The sequence below is a fragment of the Miscanthus floridulus genome, chromosome 17 (genome assembly GCF_019320115.1).
Source record: "Miscanthus floridulus cultivar M001 chromosome 17, ASM1932011v1, whole genome shotgun sequence".
Classification (NCBI taxonomy): domain Eukaryota; kingdom Viridiplantae; phylum Streptophyta; class Magnoliopsida; order Poales; family Poaceae; genus Miscanthus; species Miscanthus floridulus.
In genome coordinates this window covers 81,575,971-81,597,781 of record NC_089596.1, presented here as the reverse complement: position 1 = coordinate 81,597,781, position 21,811 = coordinate 81,575,971, and the positions used below count along the sequence as shown (strand labels likewise).

The following is a 21,811-nucleotide window of genomic DNA, read 5'->3' as shown; positions in this document are numbered from 1 at the left end:
CCGACGATGGAGCCTCCGTTTATTTGTCTTTTTGTGGTTGAGTATTTTTTATTGATTTTTTTGGTCGGACACGCTGGCGCTGTGTGGCTGTCACTGTCTAATGCTGCACTGCTACGATAGTTCACGCCACTGCTACGCTCTGCTGCTCCAAACGTGATCGATTAATTTGGGAAAAGTTTTGAACTCCAGACGTGCAAATAAACCGGGACGGAGGGAGTACACAATTCACTGCGTCATCAGGTGATACTGACTATATATTCGCTCGTTGGTTTCAGTCAGGCTTATTCAACCAGACAACAGTATTTTTCTTTCACAAAAAACCAGTACCAACCAGCCTAAACCAGCACCAGCACCAATCATCGAACATGGTGTGATATGTCACTGCTAGTTCTTTACACCTCAACTGCACTGTAATATTAAACCCCTCGCTGTCAGACTTTTTATCGTAGTAAAAGAGGTGCAATGCAAGGATGATCGTTTCTATGGGAGCGTGTGTACTGACAATAAGCGGGACCTACAAGCCTAGAGTGGCTAAAAATGATTTGTTAGGCCGCGTTTAGTTTCAAACCTAAATTCTCAAAAAGTGCTACAGTAGCTATCACATCGAATCTTGCGATACGTGCATGGAGCATTAAATGTAGACGAAAAAAAACTAATTGCACAATTTGGTTGGAAATCGCGAGACGAACGTTTTGAGCCTAATTGGTCCATGATTGAACACTAATTGCCAAATAAAAACGAAAGTGCTATAGTAGCCAAAATTTCAAAATTCGGCCAACTAAACACGGGCTTATTTGACCGGCTTCTAGCACGAGAAGGTACCCCCTCCACCGCAGAAACAATAATGATACGCTAGGGACCGACCCACCCGCGCCGCTCACATGCGCCGCGCGCATCCCGTCCCACTCCGCCTCGCTTGCTCCCTCCCGTCGCGCACGCAGCCTGCTCCCACTTGTTGCGCCGCCTGCTCGATCGAGCCAAGACCGGAGCTAGTGATACTGATGATGGTGGTGCTCGCGCGCGCCACTGGTGGTGGTGGTGCTCATGTACCACCGGCTTCCACCTAAAGCCTGGAATCGACCAGCACCGACCTTCCTTATGTTGCAAAACGTATGTTTCAACTGTTTCAGAGGTTTCAGAGTTGTGTTTCAAATGGATGTTGCAATAGTAGTTTTTGGATGTTGCACATATTGTAATGGTTATATACGTACGTTGCAAGAGTTTGTTCAAAAAATGTTTTATTTGTTTTTAGACGCATGTTGCAAGTGTTTTATTTGGATGCTGCATATGTTGCAATGGCTATGTTGCAAATGTATGTTCCTAATGTTTCATCTGTTTTCAGATGTATGTTGCAATTGTTTAATATGAGTGTTGTAAAAGTAGATCTAGATGTAGGGTTGTTGAGCGAGGAAGAGAGAGTTAGCGCGGGAGCCATGGCGGCGTCGATGTGGGGAGGAGGCGTAGGCCACACGGCGCCGGTGTAGAAGAGGCGGGGAGTCATCCGAGCGGCGTGGAAGAGGTGAGCGCGAAGCGATGGGGAAAAGGTGGACGAGACGCCGGTGTGAAAGAGACGGAGCCAAGTCATTCTGACGACATGGGCAGTGGAGTAGAATGGAGCCGTGCGAACGCGGGGCGAAGGGAAGCGTCCGAGCGCTAGTCTGGCCCGAAACACTTCCAAGTGAAATTGAGCCATGAAATCGAGACATGGAATCGTCGAAATAAGGCCGAAGCTGCACGTCGGCCTAGCATGGAAGACACCAGTAGAGACAGTTTGGGCCGGACCTGCAAGCCCAACGTAGACTGGGCTACCGCCACGTGCCACCGTGGCACGGCAGACGGCACACAACCTACCGCTACCGGCTTCCCGGCTTCCCTTCCGTTTCTTCAACCTCAATCGTCCGCACGCCGTCTTCCCCATCTCGCGCAGCGCTACTGCCGGCTGTCCCGAGTCCCGACCACCGTCCTCCGCTCCCCGCCGCGAATCCATCCTCCTCCGGCTGCGATGGTAGGTGGTCCCGTCTCCCGCCTTCGTCCTCCCCCGTTCCTTCTCGCTCTACGGCACGGGCGGCGCTGCTGCCGGTCTCTTGATCTGCCCCGATCCATCGCTCCGAGATCCAGCCTTTTGTGGCGGGCCACGTCGTTCTCTCCTCGCCCGTGTCCCCAGATCCGGCTGTCCCTTTTTCTCTTTGCTGCAAGCGCTATGGGATCTGCGAATGGTGGTGGCCTCGATTTGTTTAAAGGGTTGAACCTTTGTTTGCTGCAGGAGACCTGCCCGTCGGTGAAGAACATCCTCTTGTTGGACTCCGAGGGGAAGCGCGTCGCCGTGAAGTACTACAGCGATGACTGGCCTACTCTCTCCGCGAAGCTGGCCTTCGAGAAGTCGGTCTTTGCCAAAACCCAGAAAGCGAATGCTGGAACGGAAGGTAATTTACATCTGATTTCGCTTATACGGAAGGAGTTGTTTTCCACCGATGGTGATCCTCGGTCAGTGTTGTTGTGTTCGCTTAAGGTAGTCCAGAGTACTTGATTAGCAGCAGTAGTGATTAGCAGTATCATCTCATAAAATGAACTCATGAGCGTGATGTATTGTTATGATCCATTCTATATATGCTGATGCTGGGCAAGAGTGCTTCCATGGAATATGACTTTTTGTATAGGGGTAGAACCACTTCTTGATGTTAAAATACACCATTCTTGTTTTGATTCTTTTGCTGCGCAACATGTAAGTTATGCTGCCTATGCCATTTTATTTATTGCTTATTTGACAAGGATTATATACACATTTACAAATCATCTACTCCTCTACTCCATCCATTCCAAATTGTAAGATGTTTTTGCTTTTCTAGACATATAGCTTTTGCTATGTACTTAGATATACACTATGTATAAATACATAGTAAAAACAATGTATCTAGAAAAGCCAAAATGTCTTACAATTTGGAACGGAGAGTATATATTTTTCATGTCCTCCCTTGTATCCTCTTTTAACCTTGGTCACAGCACTGTTTGTACTATCTCCCACTTGCACCTGGTTACGATAAGGACGACTAATCGTGATTAATCGCGATTAGTCGTCCGATCTGAAAACATTGGCCTGGGCTAATTTTACATCTGACTGGCCTTAATTTCTCCTTAAACATGCAGATGTGACTGTTTGAGTTATTTTTTTCTTTTCTTCAAGTATTTCATATTTTTATTTGTTTCTCTTTAACAGCTGAGATTGTAATGTTTGATGGTCAAATTGTCGTATACAAGTTCATCCAAGACCTGCACTTTTTTGTTACTGGAGGAGAAGAGGAGAATGAGCTTATTTTAGCATCAGTTCTTCAGGGATTCTCTGATGCTGTCGAACGACTTCTCAAGTTATTTTCCCTCAATTAAAGTTTATCTTTTCAACCGCTGTTTGTTCTGTTACATGTTATTGTGTTAATGCTGATAGTATATGAATGTGTTTCCAATCTTGGTGGTTTCAGAAACATGGTTGACAAAAGGACAGCACTCGAGAATTTGGACCTGATCCTATTGTGTCTTGATGAAATTGTTGATGGAGGGTAAAGCCTTGTCTTACTACATACATGATATTAAGGCTTCTTTTCTTGTTCCCTTTATTGTGTACTACATTTATCCTTCCTTTGCTCTGAAATCACCTGACTGTCATCTGCCGCATGTTTGATTTTTGGAGTGGGGCCATGGCAATAGAGTTCTATTAGGGCCTCTATTTTGTAATGGTTGTATCACTGGATTCTAAGCTTTTGTCTGGTGTTCTGCTTCTGTACCCCAAGCCCAAGCATGCCTTACCTTTTAATGGGGTTACACAATTTGATATGTGAAACAATGGCTTGTTCTGCTATTAACAAAACAAACATCCTATTCCATTGATATTTTCGAAATGGAACAACACTGATTATCTACATGAGGAATTGTATATATTTGATTTTAAGTTTGAGATCTTGAATGACTGCAGCTACCACAACCTTGCACTCGCCTCAATGGGACTTAGATAACCCATTGATGTCTGAACTCTGAAATGTGAGAGTGATAGGATGATTCTTTGTCAAGCTTATAGAGAGATGAATAACATCGAACATTGTAAGCAACATGTAATTATTTGCTGCATTACACCTAATTTTTTTTGAATGATTACACAGGATTGTACTTGAAACAGAAGGAAGAGAGATAGCTGAAAAGGTGTCTGGTCATGGATTGGAGGGTGCTTCATCAGCTGAGCAGGTAGGCAGGCTGCATCTACTTCAATTTTGAACTGAAGAAACTGGTGTCTTTTAACTTACTAGCTTTCGTTATTTGCGTGCAGACTCTAGTCAATGCCCTAACGCAAGCAAGAGAGCATTTGGCGAAGTCTCTTCTCATGTGATGCTGTGCTTTATATTTTGGGGTGCCAATGGGTATCTATTATTGTGTCTGGATAACACATTCTTTTTGTTAGCGATGGAGAAAGAAAAATATCTGGAATCTATGAATGTGTGGAATGGCATGGTGTTTCCAAAATTCTCATGTTCATTTTGTAAGCCTTAAAAGTTGTGTAACATGATTCTAATTTTGACTGGTTCAGTTATTGGTCGTTTAGTTTAACCTCGTCCTGTTGGAAACGGTAAAATAGCATGCTTATGAAGATAACTTGGCATGGCCTACCTTAACGAATTAGGGCTACACTTTCTTCAAGATGGTAATAATGTCTCGCTGAAACCAAACATTATTGTAATCTGCCAAAACTCAACTTACAATTCTGTATCCAACTATCCATGTTCTATATTAATGGGTGCAAAAAGCACAAGGGAACCAGGAAGCTGACGGTGAGTGTTTACTCGCCGGCGGTGACATGCTGAGACAGGTCGTCTCTCTGCTTGACTGCATTGTCATCTGCGACGTTACTGAACTGCTGCTTGTAGCCATGGTCATGGTTGCCTGAAAACAGCTTGTCTTTGCTTGGAGTCCCTACCATGTCGATGATGATGTTGGTTATCAAGCAGCAGACGAAGATGATCCTTGGCAGCCGGTGTTTGTCAGGCCTCCACAGCTCTCCCTGGATGACACGCCACCTCCCCTTGAGTGTCGCCAATGCTGTCTGCACCACCGCTGTTGCCGCTGTGTGCCGCTTGTTGAATTCCGCCTTGGCCGCCGGGAGACCATGTCCCCGGTACGGGGTCATAAGCCAGGGAAGTAGAGGGTAGCTTGCATCTCCGACTATGTACTCCCTAACCGCGGAACCTCCAGGAAGCTCCATCTGCCCCTCAAGCCTAAGGCCTTTCTCACACAACCTGTACAGGCCTGAAGTGCGAAGGATGCATGAGTCGTCCATGCTCCCAGGCCAGCCACTGACGATGTCTCTGAACCGCATGTCTGCATCCACAACAGCCTGCAGCACCATACTGTTTTTGTTCTCATTGTCCAGCCAGACCTTGCTGTTGGGCTGAGCTGAGGAACACATGAGGATGTGTGTGGTGTCAATGGCACCGCAGCAGTTAGGGAGCCCGTAAATCTTGTCAAATCTTGCCTTGATTGTTGCCATCTCCTCAGGGCTCGGCCATTTCAAGTGACAGATGGCACGCTCCTCCACGGACTCAATGAACCGCCATGTGATGTTCGAGATGGCTGAGTGATTCATGCCAAACCACATTCCTATGTTCTGCAGTGACTCACCAGTTGTCAGCCTCATCAGAGCCACCGCCACCTGATCCTCCACCCCTAGGATTGTCTTGTCACCAAACCTGAAGTTTCTGAAACCGTATGTCTTTGTTGTCAGGTCCTTCTTAACAAGTGAGCAGACGTAGTCGAAGGTCTTTCTTGACATCTTGAGGACAGACTCCATATTCTGGTGTTCTCTTGGAAAAGGGGAATGTCCTGTGAAAAGAGAAATGGCGTAGTATTGTTACTAGTGAAATATTACATCTCTTGCGCATCAGGAACATGAAGGCTACTACGGAAGGCAAATAATTTAAATTTTGAGAAACAAGATTATTTAACAGGAAACGCTAGGCACATGTTTTCAAACTAGAGTGAAACACTAATGATACTGACTGTTATGCAATCGTAAAACATAACCATTTTAAGAACAGTATAATAGACATGTATGCAGCATTCTACTACAAAATCAACGTTCAAGGCAGATAAATTGTTCGATTATAACATGCATATCAAGATATGTGCATGAATTATGAAGATTACAATATCATTTTTACAATATTCCCCAAGAACGTGCAAGAGATATGCACATCTTGGAATACAAACTCAAGGATATAGTTTCACCTTTAACCCTTAAAGTATTCATTAAAAAAATGAACTTAGAGTTTCAGGCTCATATTTCTAGAAGTTGATGAGTCCATTTGATTTTAAAATCTGAATAACTTCTAATGCTTGGCATATCTTTTAAAATACACCTGAATGATGCAGGGTGTACCAGGCATTCCCAGCTCTTACTGGTTAGTATCAGTTTAGCAGTCAGGATACCTGACATGTATAGAACTATGGCATCCAAAAATTTTCTACTGAAACAAAGGACATTTTTACAGAAAGATTTCTTGTGGTTGCCACAATTGACCTCTGAACTTGAGTAGTCACACTAAACACTGTGCGGAGATCCCACAATGAATAGAGCAAAAGGATCATGAAAACTATCGAACTGCATGGCCATTGTTCCTTTAAGCTCATCTGTCAAACATAACACTGACAATTCACCAAGCACTGAAGTTTCAATATATGATGTAACTTATCAAGCATCAGCAAGTTCCACAAGTACAATTCGAGCTCTTAGTGCTTGTATGAACCACATTAATCGACTCCTAATTTAGATTCCAAAAGCATACCCAAGGTTTAGCAACAATTCAATAAATAGTAATGAATCTCTACACCTAAAAAGACTCTAAAGTAATCATCTACCCGGTGATACCAAATCTCGCTCCTTCTCATGTATCCACGTCCGATATGAATCATCCTCCACTCGGAGCTCACGTGTCCGCGTCTCATACGAAATCCTCGGAGCTCAAGCGTCTGCGTCCGAGTGATGAGGTTCAGTCCAAAAATAATAATAATCCCGGTGCAACGCACGGGCATATATCTAGTAATTAGTTGCAATTACACCACTATTTGTTTATAACTAGCCTTCAGTTCCCAAGATTTCAGTGTGTAGAGGCCGATGTCTAATAAGGGGAACCTAATCACAACAAAATGTCTACAATATTTTCAAAAACATCGCAGAAATCGTGATATAGCTTCAAACAGCAAAATCATAGCCTGGAGGTTCAGTCAGCAATCCATCAAAGAAGCTTTAAAAAAATAATAGGTTCTGGATGGCATTGTTCTTTCTTTTCCTTTTGTGTTCACTACTTTACTTTCCCTTTTAGCTTAAGATACCAAAAACTCCATTCTGTAAGGAAAATTTTAAGATACTTTTGTGTAGATCATCGATAGCTGCATTGAGAATCAGCTTCCTCGTAGCTGGTTCTGGATTGAATTGAATCAACAAAAGTGAGCAAAAACCGATGGTGCCTAGATTCATCGTCTGCTCAAAGTGCGATTTCTGCAGGTTTACAGATCTGGATTCCGGAACAAACATGGGTAAACAAGAAGAAATGGAAACCAAACGCTGAATTCCCAAAATAATCCTCTACTCAAAGGATGCTACAGAAGCCACGAGCAATCGCGGGAGCTGCCACGGTCTGAAGCTCTCAATCCATAACACACCATTCCAATGCATCAAGCCCCTACGCACCGGCATCTTCAAAGCCCATCTAGAGCAATCAACCGATTAAGCTACACATCGACTCCCACAAACTGCAATTCGAACTCCCTCCAGATCCACCCACGGACTATGTCAATCTCTGGGGGCACACACATGCATTACCAAGAACTAGATACTTTCCTACGATGCCACGGCGATCAAGCTTACAGCGACGAAAGGAGCAAGGAAGCGCACATGGTTAAACTCTACAGAGCACAGCGATGCAGGCAAGGAAGGAGGGTAGGGAGAGGAGAGGCGACCTGCAACCCTTCGATAGAAGACGCTCCACCAATCGCTACCGTCCGGCAGCGGCGGCAGCGGCAACCCTGGAGCCGGCGCCGGGGCGGGCTTCTCCGGCCGCTTCCTCTTCCTGGCACCTCGCACAGGAGCCATGGACGCGAGGAGATCAAGAAAGGCACAACGAGGACTCGAAGACTGGAGGTCTGAGATGTTTTGCCCCCGAAAATAAAGTGTTTTTCTGAACGGGTTGGGTGTTGGCCGTGGTGTGCAGTGCAGCTACGAAAGCGCTGTGCAGAGCATGCAAGGAAACTCCGAAGCCCCGCTTCGTGTTCCTGTGCAGTGTGCACCCTGCGTGACTGTGTCTGCGTGGAACATGAGACAGTCATGCCACGCACAAGATTTATTTAGTGAAGATCGGCTCAGATCTGTCTGGCATGCATGATTTAGAGCCAAACCGCTTCTCTAGCACGCGGTATACCATTTTACTTTTAGATCCATATTAAATTAGATATATGTAAGTTGATCGGTACACGATATATCCAAGATTTGTCTAGCGGAGATCGGCTCAGGTGGACTATCAGGTGTGCATTGATTTGCGGCTAAACCGTACCTCTAGCCCGTAGCAAAGGGATGCGACACGCAGTATATCGTTTTGCTTTTAGATCCATATTAAATTAGATATATGCAAGCACTGGCGGAGCCAGGGGGGGGCTGGCAGGGGCCATGCCCCCCCCCCCCCCCCCCAATGTTTGACAACAAAAAAAAATTAGTAGTCTAACTTAATATTTTTTATTTATATTAAGAGGAAGATTATATAAAATTCTTGTCATATATACCTATTAATATCTTCTAGATAATATAATCATACAAAACACAACTAGATAATAAAATTATCGTAATGAAAAAGATCGAGCCGGCCCCCCTAAGTATAATTCCTGACGGCCGGCCCCCCCTGACTATAAATCCTGGCTCCGCCACTGTATGCAAGTTAATCAGTACACGACATACTATTTTCCTTTTAGTCCATGCTATTATCAGATATTTCAAGTTAGCTTTTAATGCGGTAATATCAACACGCCAATTTACTCTGCATTGTTGTGAACTGCATTGTTGTGAACTTTTTTTTAAAAAAAAGAGGAAAGCAGCATAGGGTAGGGCACCTACTGTATGCATACATCTAGTAGCAATTTTGTTTGAGGAGCGTGAGTCTTTCCTTTTCACCAGATACATCTATGACATGTTATTGACTTAGGATGACACCATATCTCTGAGCTATGACTTGCGGTGTGTTACTTATTTATATTTAGATCCACACTAATTTGGATATCTCTAAGCTAGCTTACGTATAACAGATGGCATGTCATTTTGCCTTCACATCCAAATTGAATTTGATATCTCTAAATTAGTTTATGCGATGGTAGCATGTGGTGTATCATTTTAGTCTTGAATTGTTGTGAACTCTAAAGAAAAAATCATTTGAAAATCAATATGCGATGTGGGCTATGATCTTCATAGGAACAGTTTGTGCAAGATATTCGCCTTTGCTTTATGCTACACTATGATTACAAACAAATAATATAGATTGATGAGTATATATTGTGTGCCACCTACTACAACGTTGTGGTAGTATGCTACCTTTTAAATGGCTTACTTATAGTGTTGTGGTTGATAACATTGTTGCACATATATCTCTCAGCTACGTTCGTTGTCTAGGTATAATTATAGGTTTGTTCGTATACGTGTGTGTGCGAGGTGTGCGTGTGTGGTGGTGTGTGTCTGTATCCGAACAGATTCTACAGCTGTACTTAAGATAAGAGGCCAAAAAAATGTCTACAATTAAGTTGTGCATGTCCATATATCTATGTCATTCTAACCTCCATAAGTTTACAAACAAGTGAAAAAATAAAGATTGGCCAAAAAACTATCACAAATGGAGGGACGGGACCACTTGTATGATGGATTTTTTAAGTACCTATGTATATTTATTATTAGTCCTAATTTTTTAAATACTTTGCAACCAAACACTCGGTTTTCGAGGCCTGGTTAAGTCAAATGGTGTTTTTGGTTAAAAACAAGGTAGCCAGGATAGCAACCAAACATCCCCTAGGAGTAGGAAAGATAAGAACATAAAGGGGGGCGTTCATGGGATTGGTACTGTTTTAGAGTTTAGGATAATGAAAGCATGGTTTGGTCAGGGGATATTGGGTGGCACAAAGGGTAAAGTCACCTATACCAAGAGGGTATGGTCATGTTGGAAAATAGGAAAAATGATCACCCGGTGGCTGTTTCCTTGTGCACTTCTTCGGATGGGATTTGATTGAACAATGAGAAAGGGTCGTAACGAGGACATCAATCCTTTGCATACACACATCACTTATCAAGAAGGGCCAATTACTAGAGTTCGAGCATAGAAATTTAATTGCTCGGTGAGTTCATTCCTAAGTACTTATTTTTGTAATTATGGTAATAGACTAGGTAGCGTGCCCGTGCGTTGCTACGGGATAACTAACAATTTATACTAAAAACACACGGATCGCACGATAAGATAACAATACTGTTAAATTAAATACCAACGTTAAAGTGACATTTAATCCAAAAAGCAAAGTTTATGAATTTAACACAGTCACGGAGTGCGCGGCGTCGCAGGCTCACAAACTCTAGAGCTTCCAGAGATTAGGTCGAATCCAACCTAGAGCCTCGGAACCCTGCATCTTTTCCTAGACGGGCTTCACTTCGGATGCGCCGGTAGCAATATCAACGATCTCCAGTCGATGGACCAAGTCGTATGGATCCCCATACAATGGCTCAGACATATAGATTTTGTTTTCCTTGTACTTGAATACACTTGTTCCACTAAAGCTTTCATTGAAATGTTTAGACACGAACAGTGTCTGATCACCGATGTCCCTCACCCTGGACCACTCCGGCGTATGGTCATGGAGGTTGCACTTGTAGATCGCGCTGCTGTAGGTGAAGCTCTGTGTCTCATGGAACGTGCTCACCATGGCACCCACAATGTGCAACTCACCGTTTGATTCTAGGTAGCTGCGGTGGTAGAGCCCCGCAGGTGGCGACAGCGATGGCAGCAGCGTCGCGGTTGGAGTAGCTCCAGCGGCGTTGCTGCTGTAGACGGAGATTTCTCCAGTACAGTCGATCGCCAAGAACTTGTCTTTGGCAGTGGACGATGGACCCTACGGAGAACTCCAGTTTGGTGTCGAGCAGCGTCCATGCGCTGTCGACTCCAACCCGGCAGAACGTGACCTCCGTGGAGCACCCAAGCATGGCCATGGCCACACACTCACGGCCGGCGGCGTCAGGCGGCGCCGAGAGCACGATCTCACGGAAGAACACGTCCCTCATGTCTTCTAGCTTGATGGCTATGCCTGCGGCATCCACGTCCCCGTAGCCGTTGGTGGGATGGAGGACCCACCGGCCATGGACCCTAGACACGTGTTCCGATGAGGACGCCGCCGCGACGTATTCGCCTACTGGCGGGAGCTCAACGCGGTGGGCACGGGCACCGGTGAATGGATTCAGTAGCGTCACGGACGCCGCCTCGTCCATGAGCACCAGCCACCCACACGCCACCTTGCCGCGCACGTCGGGCAGCGTCTTGGACAAGACCTTCTTCTCCGGGACGTAGTAGAAGCCGACGTGGTCCGAGTCGGGGTCGAACGGGAGTAGCAGGATGTAACACCCCGGCGTTATGCCTACATTTAGGCACTGCAAATCACGCATATCATGCATCATCAAGCCTCCAAATCATACATGCTTAATCGTGTGAATAACAATTGAAACATCGCCTTGAAACATGTGAAACATGATTATGAAACAAGAGTATCATTTCAAGTGTTTTTCATCATTTCAGTACCTTTAGTGCTTGATTATTGTATGACCAATGTGTGGTATAGCTAAATCTATTGTTAAACATCTTAGCTATGCTTAGAAAGTCATTAGGAACAATGTTCATGTTGATCATTTTGCCCAATTAAGATTTCAAATCATGGTTTGACTTGTTTTGACCCTAGGACTTTTTGGTTTGACTGTTTAAAAAGTACCACTTAGAATGTTTGCATGTCAGAGCAACCTAAAACAAAGTTGTAGAAAATTACATAAGGAACAAAAGTTATTTTGTGACCAAGTCATGAAAATGTGCACAACATGCTCTAAATGGTCCCACAAGTCAGAAATTGGGTTGGGTTCAACACTTAGAAATTTCTAAGTATAAACTCCAGTTTTCAGTTTCTTGAACCCGACTTTGGCATGATTTTACTCTCTGTCCTTTGCAAATTAGGTCTTGATCATTTCAGACGAATTACAGATGGTACTTAGAGCTACAACTCTTGTGTAGATGGTATGAGCTAATACTTCACGGTTTAGTAGAAAGAACGTTGTCAAATTGCATCATCAGGCTCTGATCGCGGGTCTGATGGTCGTCTTCGTCAGGCCGAGTGGCCGACCGCCGTCAGGCCAAGTGCGCCAAGTGGAGTCCGTACGCCGTCGCAGCCCCCGCAGGTCAGACCATCGCTGCCACGACATCGCCGCGCGGCTGTTGGCTCGTCTATTTGCCTCGCCTACGCCGTGTCTCGCCTCGTCAGAGCCCGTGGAAGCCGAGCGCAGCGCCCTCTGATTGCCGCCGAGAGCGTTGCGGCCGCCATCTCCCTCGCCACTTCATCCTTGCCACCTTCAGCTAGCCCACAGTGCTGCCGTAGTTGCCTTTAGCGCGTCCACCTCGCGGTTGAGCCGGTGAGTCTTAGTTGAGCTCGCATTTTTCTTCCCCGCGTCGAAACGCCATTGCCGCCGTGAACTCCGTCGAGCTCCCGTGCGCTCGCTGCTGCGTTTCACCTCGCTACATCTTGCCCACAGTTTTCCCACCATCTCCTGTACCTATTCCTCCCTCTGGTCGAGCCTATCGTGCTGTGTCGTTGGCGCTTACGTCGAGTCCGCAGCCGCCATGCTTCGACCTCACCGGAGTTGGGCTCACCGTGGCCGGAGCATTGGGGTCGTCTCCTTTCTCCTTTCTCTTCTTGGATAGCGTCACCATGACCCCGTGAAGCTCATACCGAGCTTGGTCTGGGCAATGAGGACTCGCTGTCGCTGGAGTTCCGCAGCGACCTCGCCGCAGTCCGCCATTGCCGATGCAGTCATAGCTAGAGAGTGGTAGCGGTCGGGAAAAGGGTATGGGTAGGTGCGTATCGTCACTAGGAACACGCCGGTGCCGTCGGTTTCGTCGGGGAGATCACCGTCGGCGAGCTCGACCATCGCCGCGCCGACGTGTGCCGTCTCCCCTGTTCTGTGTCAACGACACGGGGGTCCCGCGCGTCAGTCGCCGAGCCGAAGAGGGAGCCAGGCTTGGGCTGCGCTGTGTCGTGGGCCGTCGGATCCCTTCGGGCCGGCCCAGCATTGTTTAAGTGATTTGATTTCCTTTTATTCTTTATTATTTGAAATCTAAAATGGTTTGAAAAATGTTTGGGGGATCAAATTTGCTCCAAATTTGTTGAAACAAATTTTGCTAGGTTCCTTATCATCAGATCTGCTTGGGAAAATTATTGCATGTCATTTTTGGGATACTTTTCTGTAGAACTTTATTTAATCATGAATATTGCTGATAACTTGAAAAATATGTAGAAAAATCTATAGGCTTCAGAAAAATATGATTCCAAGTTTGTTAATCTTCTTGTGTCATGTACTTCTTAGGAAAAATATGTTTCATGCATGTGCTGTGGGAAAATTTTGAGGTGTAGTTCAAGTACTTTTAATGGCTGAGTTTTGTTATTTTTGCTAGAGAACAAATTTTGTATAAAACATGCATGTGCTGATTTTTGTACAGTCATTATATGCTATAAAGAAAGTAGGAAAAATACTCAATCTGTTGTTTGACACTTTTCATAGTACAAAGTAATTTCATGCTCATTTTATGCTATAGCTTGTCATTTTTGTGTAGGATAGTTTACTTATCCAAATGCCATGAAATTTTTATGGTAGTCTGTTTAGGGTAGTATTATGCTACTGTAATTTTCTTAGATTTTTAGGAGCATCAGAAATATATGTTGCTATTCAAACCTATTATTAATTAGGGTTTAAGCAAGTGTTGCCTTAAGTGTGATTAAGAAATTAGTAAAGCTTTGGTGTATCTTTGAGGCATTTCATAAGATATGTTAACTTAACATATTAGTAGTAGAAGAGAATGCAGTAGATGACATGTGCTTGTAGTATAATTCCTTGGATGATGTTGACTACCTTGCATTTAAACATATCCATTGCATTCATCTCCTTCGATGCACCATTTTCATAATCACTTACGCGCATTGCATCATACAAGATCGCAAACTGAGAACCCAGTCGTCATACCCGAGGAGCCCGAGGAGCAGCTCGAGGTGCAGCAGCAGGAAGTGCCAGAAGCCGACGAGGAGGACGTTGAGGAACTTCCGGAGTGCCCCGATCACCGTCCGAGCTCCTTCGAGAGAGGCAAGCCCCGGAGCATTTTTCTCCCGGTTTGCAATGATTTAATTAAATGCTTTACTTTAATTGATGCATTACGTTCAGGAGTTGTTTGCAACCGTTGCTGCATTATACCTTGTTTACCTTTGTTATACTATATCCTTGTTACCTGGTATCCGCAGTCGAGTCAATGCTTAGCTGGCTTAGACCGATAGAAATCGGGTGATTTCCTGTCACCTGCGAGCTATAGGTGGTTACCTGGATCTGCTTGGATGACTATGAAGTCATGGTATAACTAAGTGTTAAATGAAGTTGAGACCAGATGGAGACTTGCAGAGTTTTGGACTGTAGTGTTTCCATCTGTGTCGATTAAGGACCGACCGTTGTTGGGCCTCGAGTCATGTTGAACGCATGCCTTACATTTAGCTGGCCGGATAAAGTACCTTCCGACCGCGAAGCTAGGAGATTTTTCGGGCCGAGTAGATTGCCCGCAGCGCACTGTACCGAAGCAGGTGTGGTAGGACACGGGGGCGGGATGATAAGACCAAAGTGCAGTCGGTCGGCCCCCGGGTACATGTGGTTCCTGGCAAACTCGAGATACCTGGAAAGTTGACTTGGTGATCAATATCTCACTTTAGCGGGTGAGTGAGGTTTGTGTAAGGAATAAATCACCAGCTGGTTAGGAATCGATTCGAATCGCCATCGCTCCTGGATAGTGAGCACTTGACTTGAGTTACTTCATCGTAGTAATTATTTATGGAACACTTGGACAGTTATAATGAATATGACAGTATGGAAGTTGTTTAATGATCATTGGTTATCATTATCTGCTTAATCACATGTTTACTCTAGTATAGGTGCAAACCTAGTTGACAGGTTAATAATAATTAACTTGGCAATAATGCTTTTAGAAAGGTTCTTGAAATGCTAAAAATGCTTCTTTTTGCAAATGAGTCAGCTACCCTACTATAAAGCCCTTCATAATCCTTGGTGTCAATTATTTTTGGTTATGTCGGGTAAGTCTGGCTGAGTACCTTCTCGTACTCAGGGTTTTATTCCCACTTGTTGCAGATGGGCAGATGTATTACGGCTACTGTATCAACTGCCTTTATCCTGCGATGGGTGATGCTTAGGACCATGGGCATGGTCATTCCTTACGTCTCATCTGATGCTTTTGTTGGAGATGATCATTCGCTGGCACTATATTTAAACTCCGCGTGAGTGTGTGTGTGGTTTGAACAAATGACTTCCGCTACTTTTATTTCGAACTGGTTTGTAATAACTATGTTGAAACTCTGATGTATCTGAGATTGCGAACTTTTATGTAATATGTGATGGTGACCGCTAAACTTATTACGATCATGGCTGGGACACGAGTTGGTTTGAAATCCTTCGTGATTTCACGGACTACCGGGTTATACGGGCTTAAGTTTGCTCAATCGTCTGCTCTGGTGGATGATTTTCTTACTTAATTTCGTATAATTGGTCGGTTCTGTTACAGCTGGTATCAGAGCATGGTTTAGCATGTTACTGTTCACAAGTGTATTTAAAACAAAAAGGCATTTGAAAAACGTGAATTTAAAACTATAAAGTGTGCCAGTGATCATATCCGTTATGCCCAGTTAAGGACTTTAGGTGGCTTAATTAAGTACTGACTTGGGGTTCTTGCATCATATTTCTCTTTCGTCGCTCATACGGCGTGCTATTGTATGAGTGCCACTTGTTTGAGTGGCAATGTATGGATCATTTGCCTCTACGCCTTGGTAAGTGTGAGTTGTGAGAGCATGATCGGATACACCACCGATCTAGGGTGAATGCTTATATGATGCTGGAGTAATTACATGTTCTACGCATGTTTTACAAAGGTATCTCATGTATGGGTCTTCCGTCTGTTGAGGCGATGCCGTCAATAGGACGATGGTTCGGGTAGTTACTACCGTTGTACACGTATCTGGGGATTCGTGTAGAGCGTGTAGATAAAACTTTACTGCTTTTATGCATTCATTGGGAAATGGGCTGAAATGAATCTTCTGCAGGTACATAACAACGCTATCGTGTAGAACGTATTAGCAACGTATTGAGAGATCGTTGTATGCCACCGAATTAGTCGTTAGAAATTATTATTTCTAAGTTTGTGAGAACGTACGGCACGTACATACATCATGTTACTTGTGCATTTCATTCATCTCATGCATTCCTCCCCTTATAAATTGATTATCTCATTTTGATAAAAGATGTATCACCAAAAATATGTTTCCCCGAAGTAATAAAAGAACTTTTGCTACAGATGGCCCGCACGAAGCAGACCGCCCATAAGTCCACCGGAGGAAGAGCACCTCGACGTCCGTTGGCCCTGAGGGAGCACCGCACCACGGACACCTTCTTGAGCGAGTTTGGCATGCCGACCTTGCTTTGGAGAGTGCTCCATGATGTGGGGTACCCAGAGGGTCAAGAGCCGGTGTACTCTTGGAATGAGAACCAGTTAGCAGATGATGGACTTGCAGTGGTGGAGATCACGGTTCCTGCTCTCAGTGATGCTCCAGATTGGGATGGTTGGCATTTGGAGTTTGAGGGTCGCACTCCAGCTGAGGGTGCAGAGGGAGCAGCCTTCCGTGTCATCAGGGACATTATGAGCAGATTTCCCAGTGAGCTTGTTGCAGCTCTGGCTGGTACTTTTCCTAGGGATGATCCTCGTGATGCCATTTGGGTTCAGCCTCAAGGAAGTGCGTTAGTCAGAGGTCCGGCTGAAGGACAGGCTAGCGACAACCAGGCAATGAGTGCTATGTTCGCCGCCATCAGAGCGTATGAGGGTCTCGAGAGTACCTGCTGGACTTTGACTGGCTTGCGTAGTGAGGATAAGCTCAAAGGGAAGAAGCAGAAGAAAAGACAGGCACGTGCTATAGCTAGCTTGCAGGAGCAGTTGGCTGATATGAACTTACAGCGAGATCAGGCGATTGAGAGAGGTGATAGAGCTATGCAGCGAGTGCATACGTTGACTCAAGCCAACAACAATGCAGACCGCATGATTGGACAGTTGGTTCAGGAAAGGAATGAAGCCTAGAACGCAAGAAACCTTTTGCTACAGAGGGTCGATGAGCTAGAGGAATACAACGGCAACCTGCACGAGGAGTTTCACGCGCTCTACAATGGGGTTGGCCCATATGCTCCACCGAACGCCGCTGGCATGGACATCGACGACAACAACCAGGACGAGCCTGCAGTTTCACCTGGGGGCGATGGTGATGTCTCCGATCCCGACGATGGCCCCGAGGAGTAGGCTAGTTGCTTTGCGCTAGTATCTAGGTCCTGTCGCGATGACCTTTCTTTTGTTGGCATGTAATCCATCGTATGTTGTTTCGAACGTATGAGACTTGGTATGTGGTTGGAACTTGATTCTCGAATGCGATATCTGAACGCATAAAAAGTCCAGTGTATGTATGCTGGCAATGTGATTGTATGGACGCGATGTTTGTCGTTGAAGTAATTTGATTAAGTGCTGTTGTTTTAATTGGGATGCGATTGTTGTGCCTCTGTTTTATTGCATGAATTTATTCTCTCCAGTAAATTCAGTACGGCATAATTTTTCCTTCACTCGCAATTATTACAGCTTCACTCAATCGTTACTTGTTGCTGAAATATGCAGATGACAAACACTCGTCGAACCACGTATGAGGCCGCTGAGCCCGGTGCCAACGGTGCGGGGACCGGTGGTGGTGGTGGTGGTGGAAACCATGGCAACAACAATGAGCCTCCCCATGAACCGCATTTGCCACCTCCTCCCTCGTTTACCCCCGAGATGTTCCTCGCACAGCTGCTCGGGAGTCAGCGCAACACGGAACAATCCCAGAAGAACATGGAGGATTTTCTGCGCACCATCGCCAACAACGTGCAACGTGGTAACAATCAAGGTGGTGGAATGGGAGTGAACCAATATAGCAGCTTCAAAGATTTCATGGACACCAGGCCGCCAGTATTCAAGGAAGCGACCGAGCCACTCGATGCTGAGGAATGGATCAACACGATGGAGGATAAATTCCGTGTGTTAAGGATGACAGAGGTTCTGAAAACGGAATATGCTGCACTTCAATTGCAGGGACCGGCGGGAATGTGGTGGAAGCACCATCGCACCACCTTCCCTCCAAATGCTCAGATTTCTTGGAGAGAGTTTGCTGAGGCCTTCCGTGGAGTCTATATTCCACCAGGGCTGACCGAAATGAAGTTGGGAGAGTTTCTAGCATTGAACCAGGGTACCAAAACCGTGACGCAATACCTGCATGCCTTCAACAACTTGTGTCGCTATGCTCCCGACATGGTTGACACAGATGCCAAAAGGATAGCCAGTTTTAAGAGGGGTCTCAATCCAAAAATGATGAAGCATGTTGGTACCAACAACCGCGTCAGATTCAACGACTTCATCAGCGACTGTCTGAAGCAGGAGAAGAATAACAACGCCAGCACCGCATCCAAGACACGCAAGAGAGCCTTTGAAGGTGGGCCATCTAAAGCTAGAGCACCTATGGGAGGTCGTCCTCCTTATCGCCCATCGGCACCTGGCGCTAGATTCAGGCCACCTCAGCCAAGAAGCCAGAATTTCCGTGGACCTCAAAAGCCGTACAAGATGGCAGTACAGCCCAACAAAGCAGCCGCAACTACGATGCAAGGCAGTTCCAAGGGAGCTGTGGGATCTGCCGAGACGGTGAGAGGACCCTGCTATAACTGTGATCAACCCGGTCATTTCTCGAAGTTTTGTCCGTACCCGCCCAAGAAGAAGCAGCAGACTTATAATGCTAGAGTGCACAGTACAACAGTGGATGAAATCCTAGAGGGAGAGCCCGTCACTGCTGGTAAGTTTACTGTCAATGAAAACCCTGCAGTTGTTCTATTTGATTCTGGATCATCGCATTCTTTTATGAGTCAAGCATTTGCACAGAAACATGGACAACTATGCACAGAATTGGGGTATGGGTACCGTATAAGTTCAGCAGGGGCTGATGTTTTGACCAACCGGATGGTTCGAGGGGCAACCCTTGAATTAGGTAGCCGAAAGTTCCGAGTGAACTTGATAGTTATGCCTGGGTTAGTCTTGGATGTCATTATAGGGATGAATTTGATGAAGGATTGAGGAGCAGTCATAGATACTGGAAGTCGAGTACTTACCCTTAAGGATCCCCTGGGTGAGGGTACTTTCCAAGTACCATTGCCTCGGAGAACAGACCTGATAAGTGTTACATGTGCTACGGTAGTCGTTCCTATTCATCAGATTCCGGTAGTATGTGAATTTCCAGATGTATTCCCAGATGAGCTACCTGGTCTCCCGCCAGATAGGGAGATTGAGTTTGGAATTGAGCTAGTCCCCGGAACAGCTCCGATTTCAAGGAGACCCTATCGGATGCCTCCAGATGAACTAGCTGAGCTAAAGAAGCAATTAGAAGATTTGTCGAAAAAGGGGTTTATTCGGCCAAGCAAGTCTGAATGGGGATGTCCCGCTTTGTTTGTGAAGAAAAAGAAAGAGGGCACGTTGAGAATGTGCGTAGATTATAGGCCACTCAATGCTGTGACCATCAAGAATAAATATCCCTTGCCACATATTGATGTTCTGTTTAACCAATTATCCAAGGCCAAGGTGTTCTCAAAAATAGATTTGAGATCCGGTTATCATCAGATCAAGATTAGGCCACAGGATATACCAAAAACTGCATTTTCCACCAGATACGGGTTGTATGAGTATCTTGTCATGTCTTTTGGCTTGACAAATGCTCCTGCCTACTTTATGTTTTTGATGAATACAGTTTTCATGCCAGAATTGGATAAGTTTGTGGTAGTGTTCATCGATGACATTCTGGTGTACTCCGAGAATGAGAAAGATCATGAAGAGCATCCTGAGAACTGTCTTGACCAGACTTAGAGATCATCAATTGTATGCTAAGTTTAGCAAATGCGAATTCTGGTTGAAGGAAGTTCCTTTCCTCGGTCACATTCTGTCAGAGAATGGAGTTTCAGTCGATCCAAGTAAGGTGCAAGAAGTTATGAATTGGAAAGCACCGACCACAGTTCCTGAGATTAGAAGTTTCTTAGGACTAGCCGGTTATTAAAGTCGCTTTATACCAGATTTCTCAAAAATTGCCAAACCGATGACAAGCCTCCTACAGAAGGATCACAAGTTTGTGTGGACAGAGGAGTGTGAAGCAGCTTTCCACACTTTGCGGAAACTGTTGACCACTGCTCCTGTTCTAGCACAACCAGATATTGAGAAACCATTTGATGTGTTTTGCGACGCATCGAAGACTGGATTGGGTTGTGTTCTTATGCAAGAAAGGAGAGTCATAGCTTATGCATCACGTCAATTGAGAAAGCACGAGGTCAACTATCCAACACATGATCTGGAACTTGCTGCAGTTGTGCACGCCCTAAAAATTTGGAGACATTACCTACTTGGTAATGTGTGCAATATTTTCACGGATCACAAGAGTCTTAAGTATATCTTTACCCAACCAGAGCTAAACATGAGACAGCGTAGATGGTTGGAATTGATCAAGGATTACAACTTGAATGTGCAATATCATCCTGGAAAAGCCAATGTAGTGGCAGATGCTTTGAGCAGAAAGTCACATTACTTGAATGTGCAACCATTACTTGAAGATGGGTTCGATCTAATGCATCCTGCTGTGTTACATAGTATTCAGATTAGTTGCTCTTTGGAGAGTAAGATAATAGAAGGCCAGAAAACCGACAAGAGGATATTCCACATCAAAGAGAAAATAAAAGAAAAGCCGTCTCAACACTTCAAAGTGGATGAACAAGGCGTGTTGTGGTTTGACGACCGTCTTGTGGTTCCCAAGGATCGAGAGCTTAGGAATAAACTCATGGATGAAGCTCACCTTTCTAAGCTATCTATCCATCCCGGAAGTAGTAAGATGTATCAAGAACTAAGATCTCGTTATTGGTGGACCAAAATGAAGAAAGAAATTACAGCATATGTTGTCCAGATGTGACACCTGTTGTCGAGTGAAAGCCATTCACATGAAACCTGCCGGTATGTTGCAACCCTTATCAGTCCCTAGTTGGAAGTGGGACGATATCAGTATGGATTTTATCACGGGTTTACCCACTACTCAAAAAGGACATGATTCGATTTGGGTAATTGTGGATCGTCTTACCAAGACCGCTCATTTCTTGCCGGTCAAAACAGATTATCGACCACCTCAATATGCCGAGAAGTATATCGCAGAAATTGTGAGGTTGCATGGTATACCAAAGACCATAGTATCTGATAGAGGCTCACAGTTCACGGCTCATTTTTGGGAACATTTACACAAAGGCTTAGGAACTAGTTTGATTCACAGTACCGCTTATCATCCTCAGACAGATGGTCAGACTGAACGAGCGAATGCTGTT

At 45.1% G+C, this 21,811-nt stretch overlaps 2 protein-coding genes across 2 annotated transcripts; one reads left to right on the top strand and one right to left on the bottom strand.

The window, feature by feature from the left end:
- The first annotated feature begins 1,783 nt into the window (after positions 1–1,783).
- Positions 1,784–4,590, top strand: LOC136517876 (coatomer subunit zeta-1). Its single transcript, XM_066511533.1, has 6 exons — positions 1,784–2,005; positions 2,264–2,423; positions 3,215–3,362; positions 3,474–3,551; positions 4,149–4,230; positions 4,313–4,590. The coding sequence occupies exons 1-6, from the start codon at positions 2,003–2,005 to the stop codon at positions 4,370–4,372; spliced, it is 531 nt and encodes a 176-aa protein (XP_066367630.1). The 5' UTR covers positions 1,784–2,002; the 3' UTR covers positions 4,373–4,590.
- Positions 4,591–4,662: 72 nt separating this feature from the next.
- Positions 4,663–8,474, bottom strand: LOC136517875 (protein ALP1-like). Its single transcript, XM_066511532.1, has 2 exons — positions 7,996–8,474; positions 4,663–5,859 (listed from the first exon to the last, which is right to left on the bottom strand). The coding sequence occupies exons 1-2, from the start codon at positions 8,126–8,128 to the stop codon at positions 4,820–4,822; spliced, it is 1,173 nt and encodes a 390-aa protein (XP_066367629.1). The 5' UTR covers positions 8,129–8,474; the 3' UTR covers positions 4,663–4,819.
- Positions 8,475–21,811: the final 13,337 nt, after the last annotated feature.

Bases quoted from the DNA above. Each gene is read 5' to 3' on its own strand.
- LOC136517876 (XM_066511533.1), top strand. The intron at 2,424-3,214 runs GTAATTTACATC...TCTCTTTAACAG, and splicing joins AGCGAATGCTGGAACGGAAG to CTGAGATTGTAATGTTTGAT. The intron at 3,363-3,473 runs GTTATTTTCCCT...TGGTGGTTTCAG, and splicing joins GCTGTCGAACGACTTCTCAA to AAACATGGTTGACAAAAGGA.
- LOC136517875 (XM_066511532.1), bottom strand. From the start codon at position 8,128: ATGGCTCCTGTGCGAGGTGCCAGGAAGAGGAAGCGGCCGGAGAAGCCC. The intron at 5,860-7,995 runs GTCGCCTCTCCT...CTCTTTTCACAG, and splicing joins CTTCTATCGAAGGGTTGCAG to GACATTCCCCTTTTCCAAGA.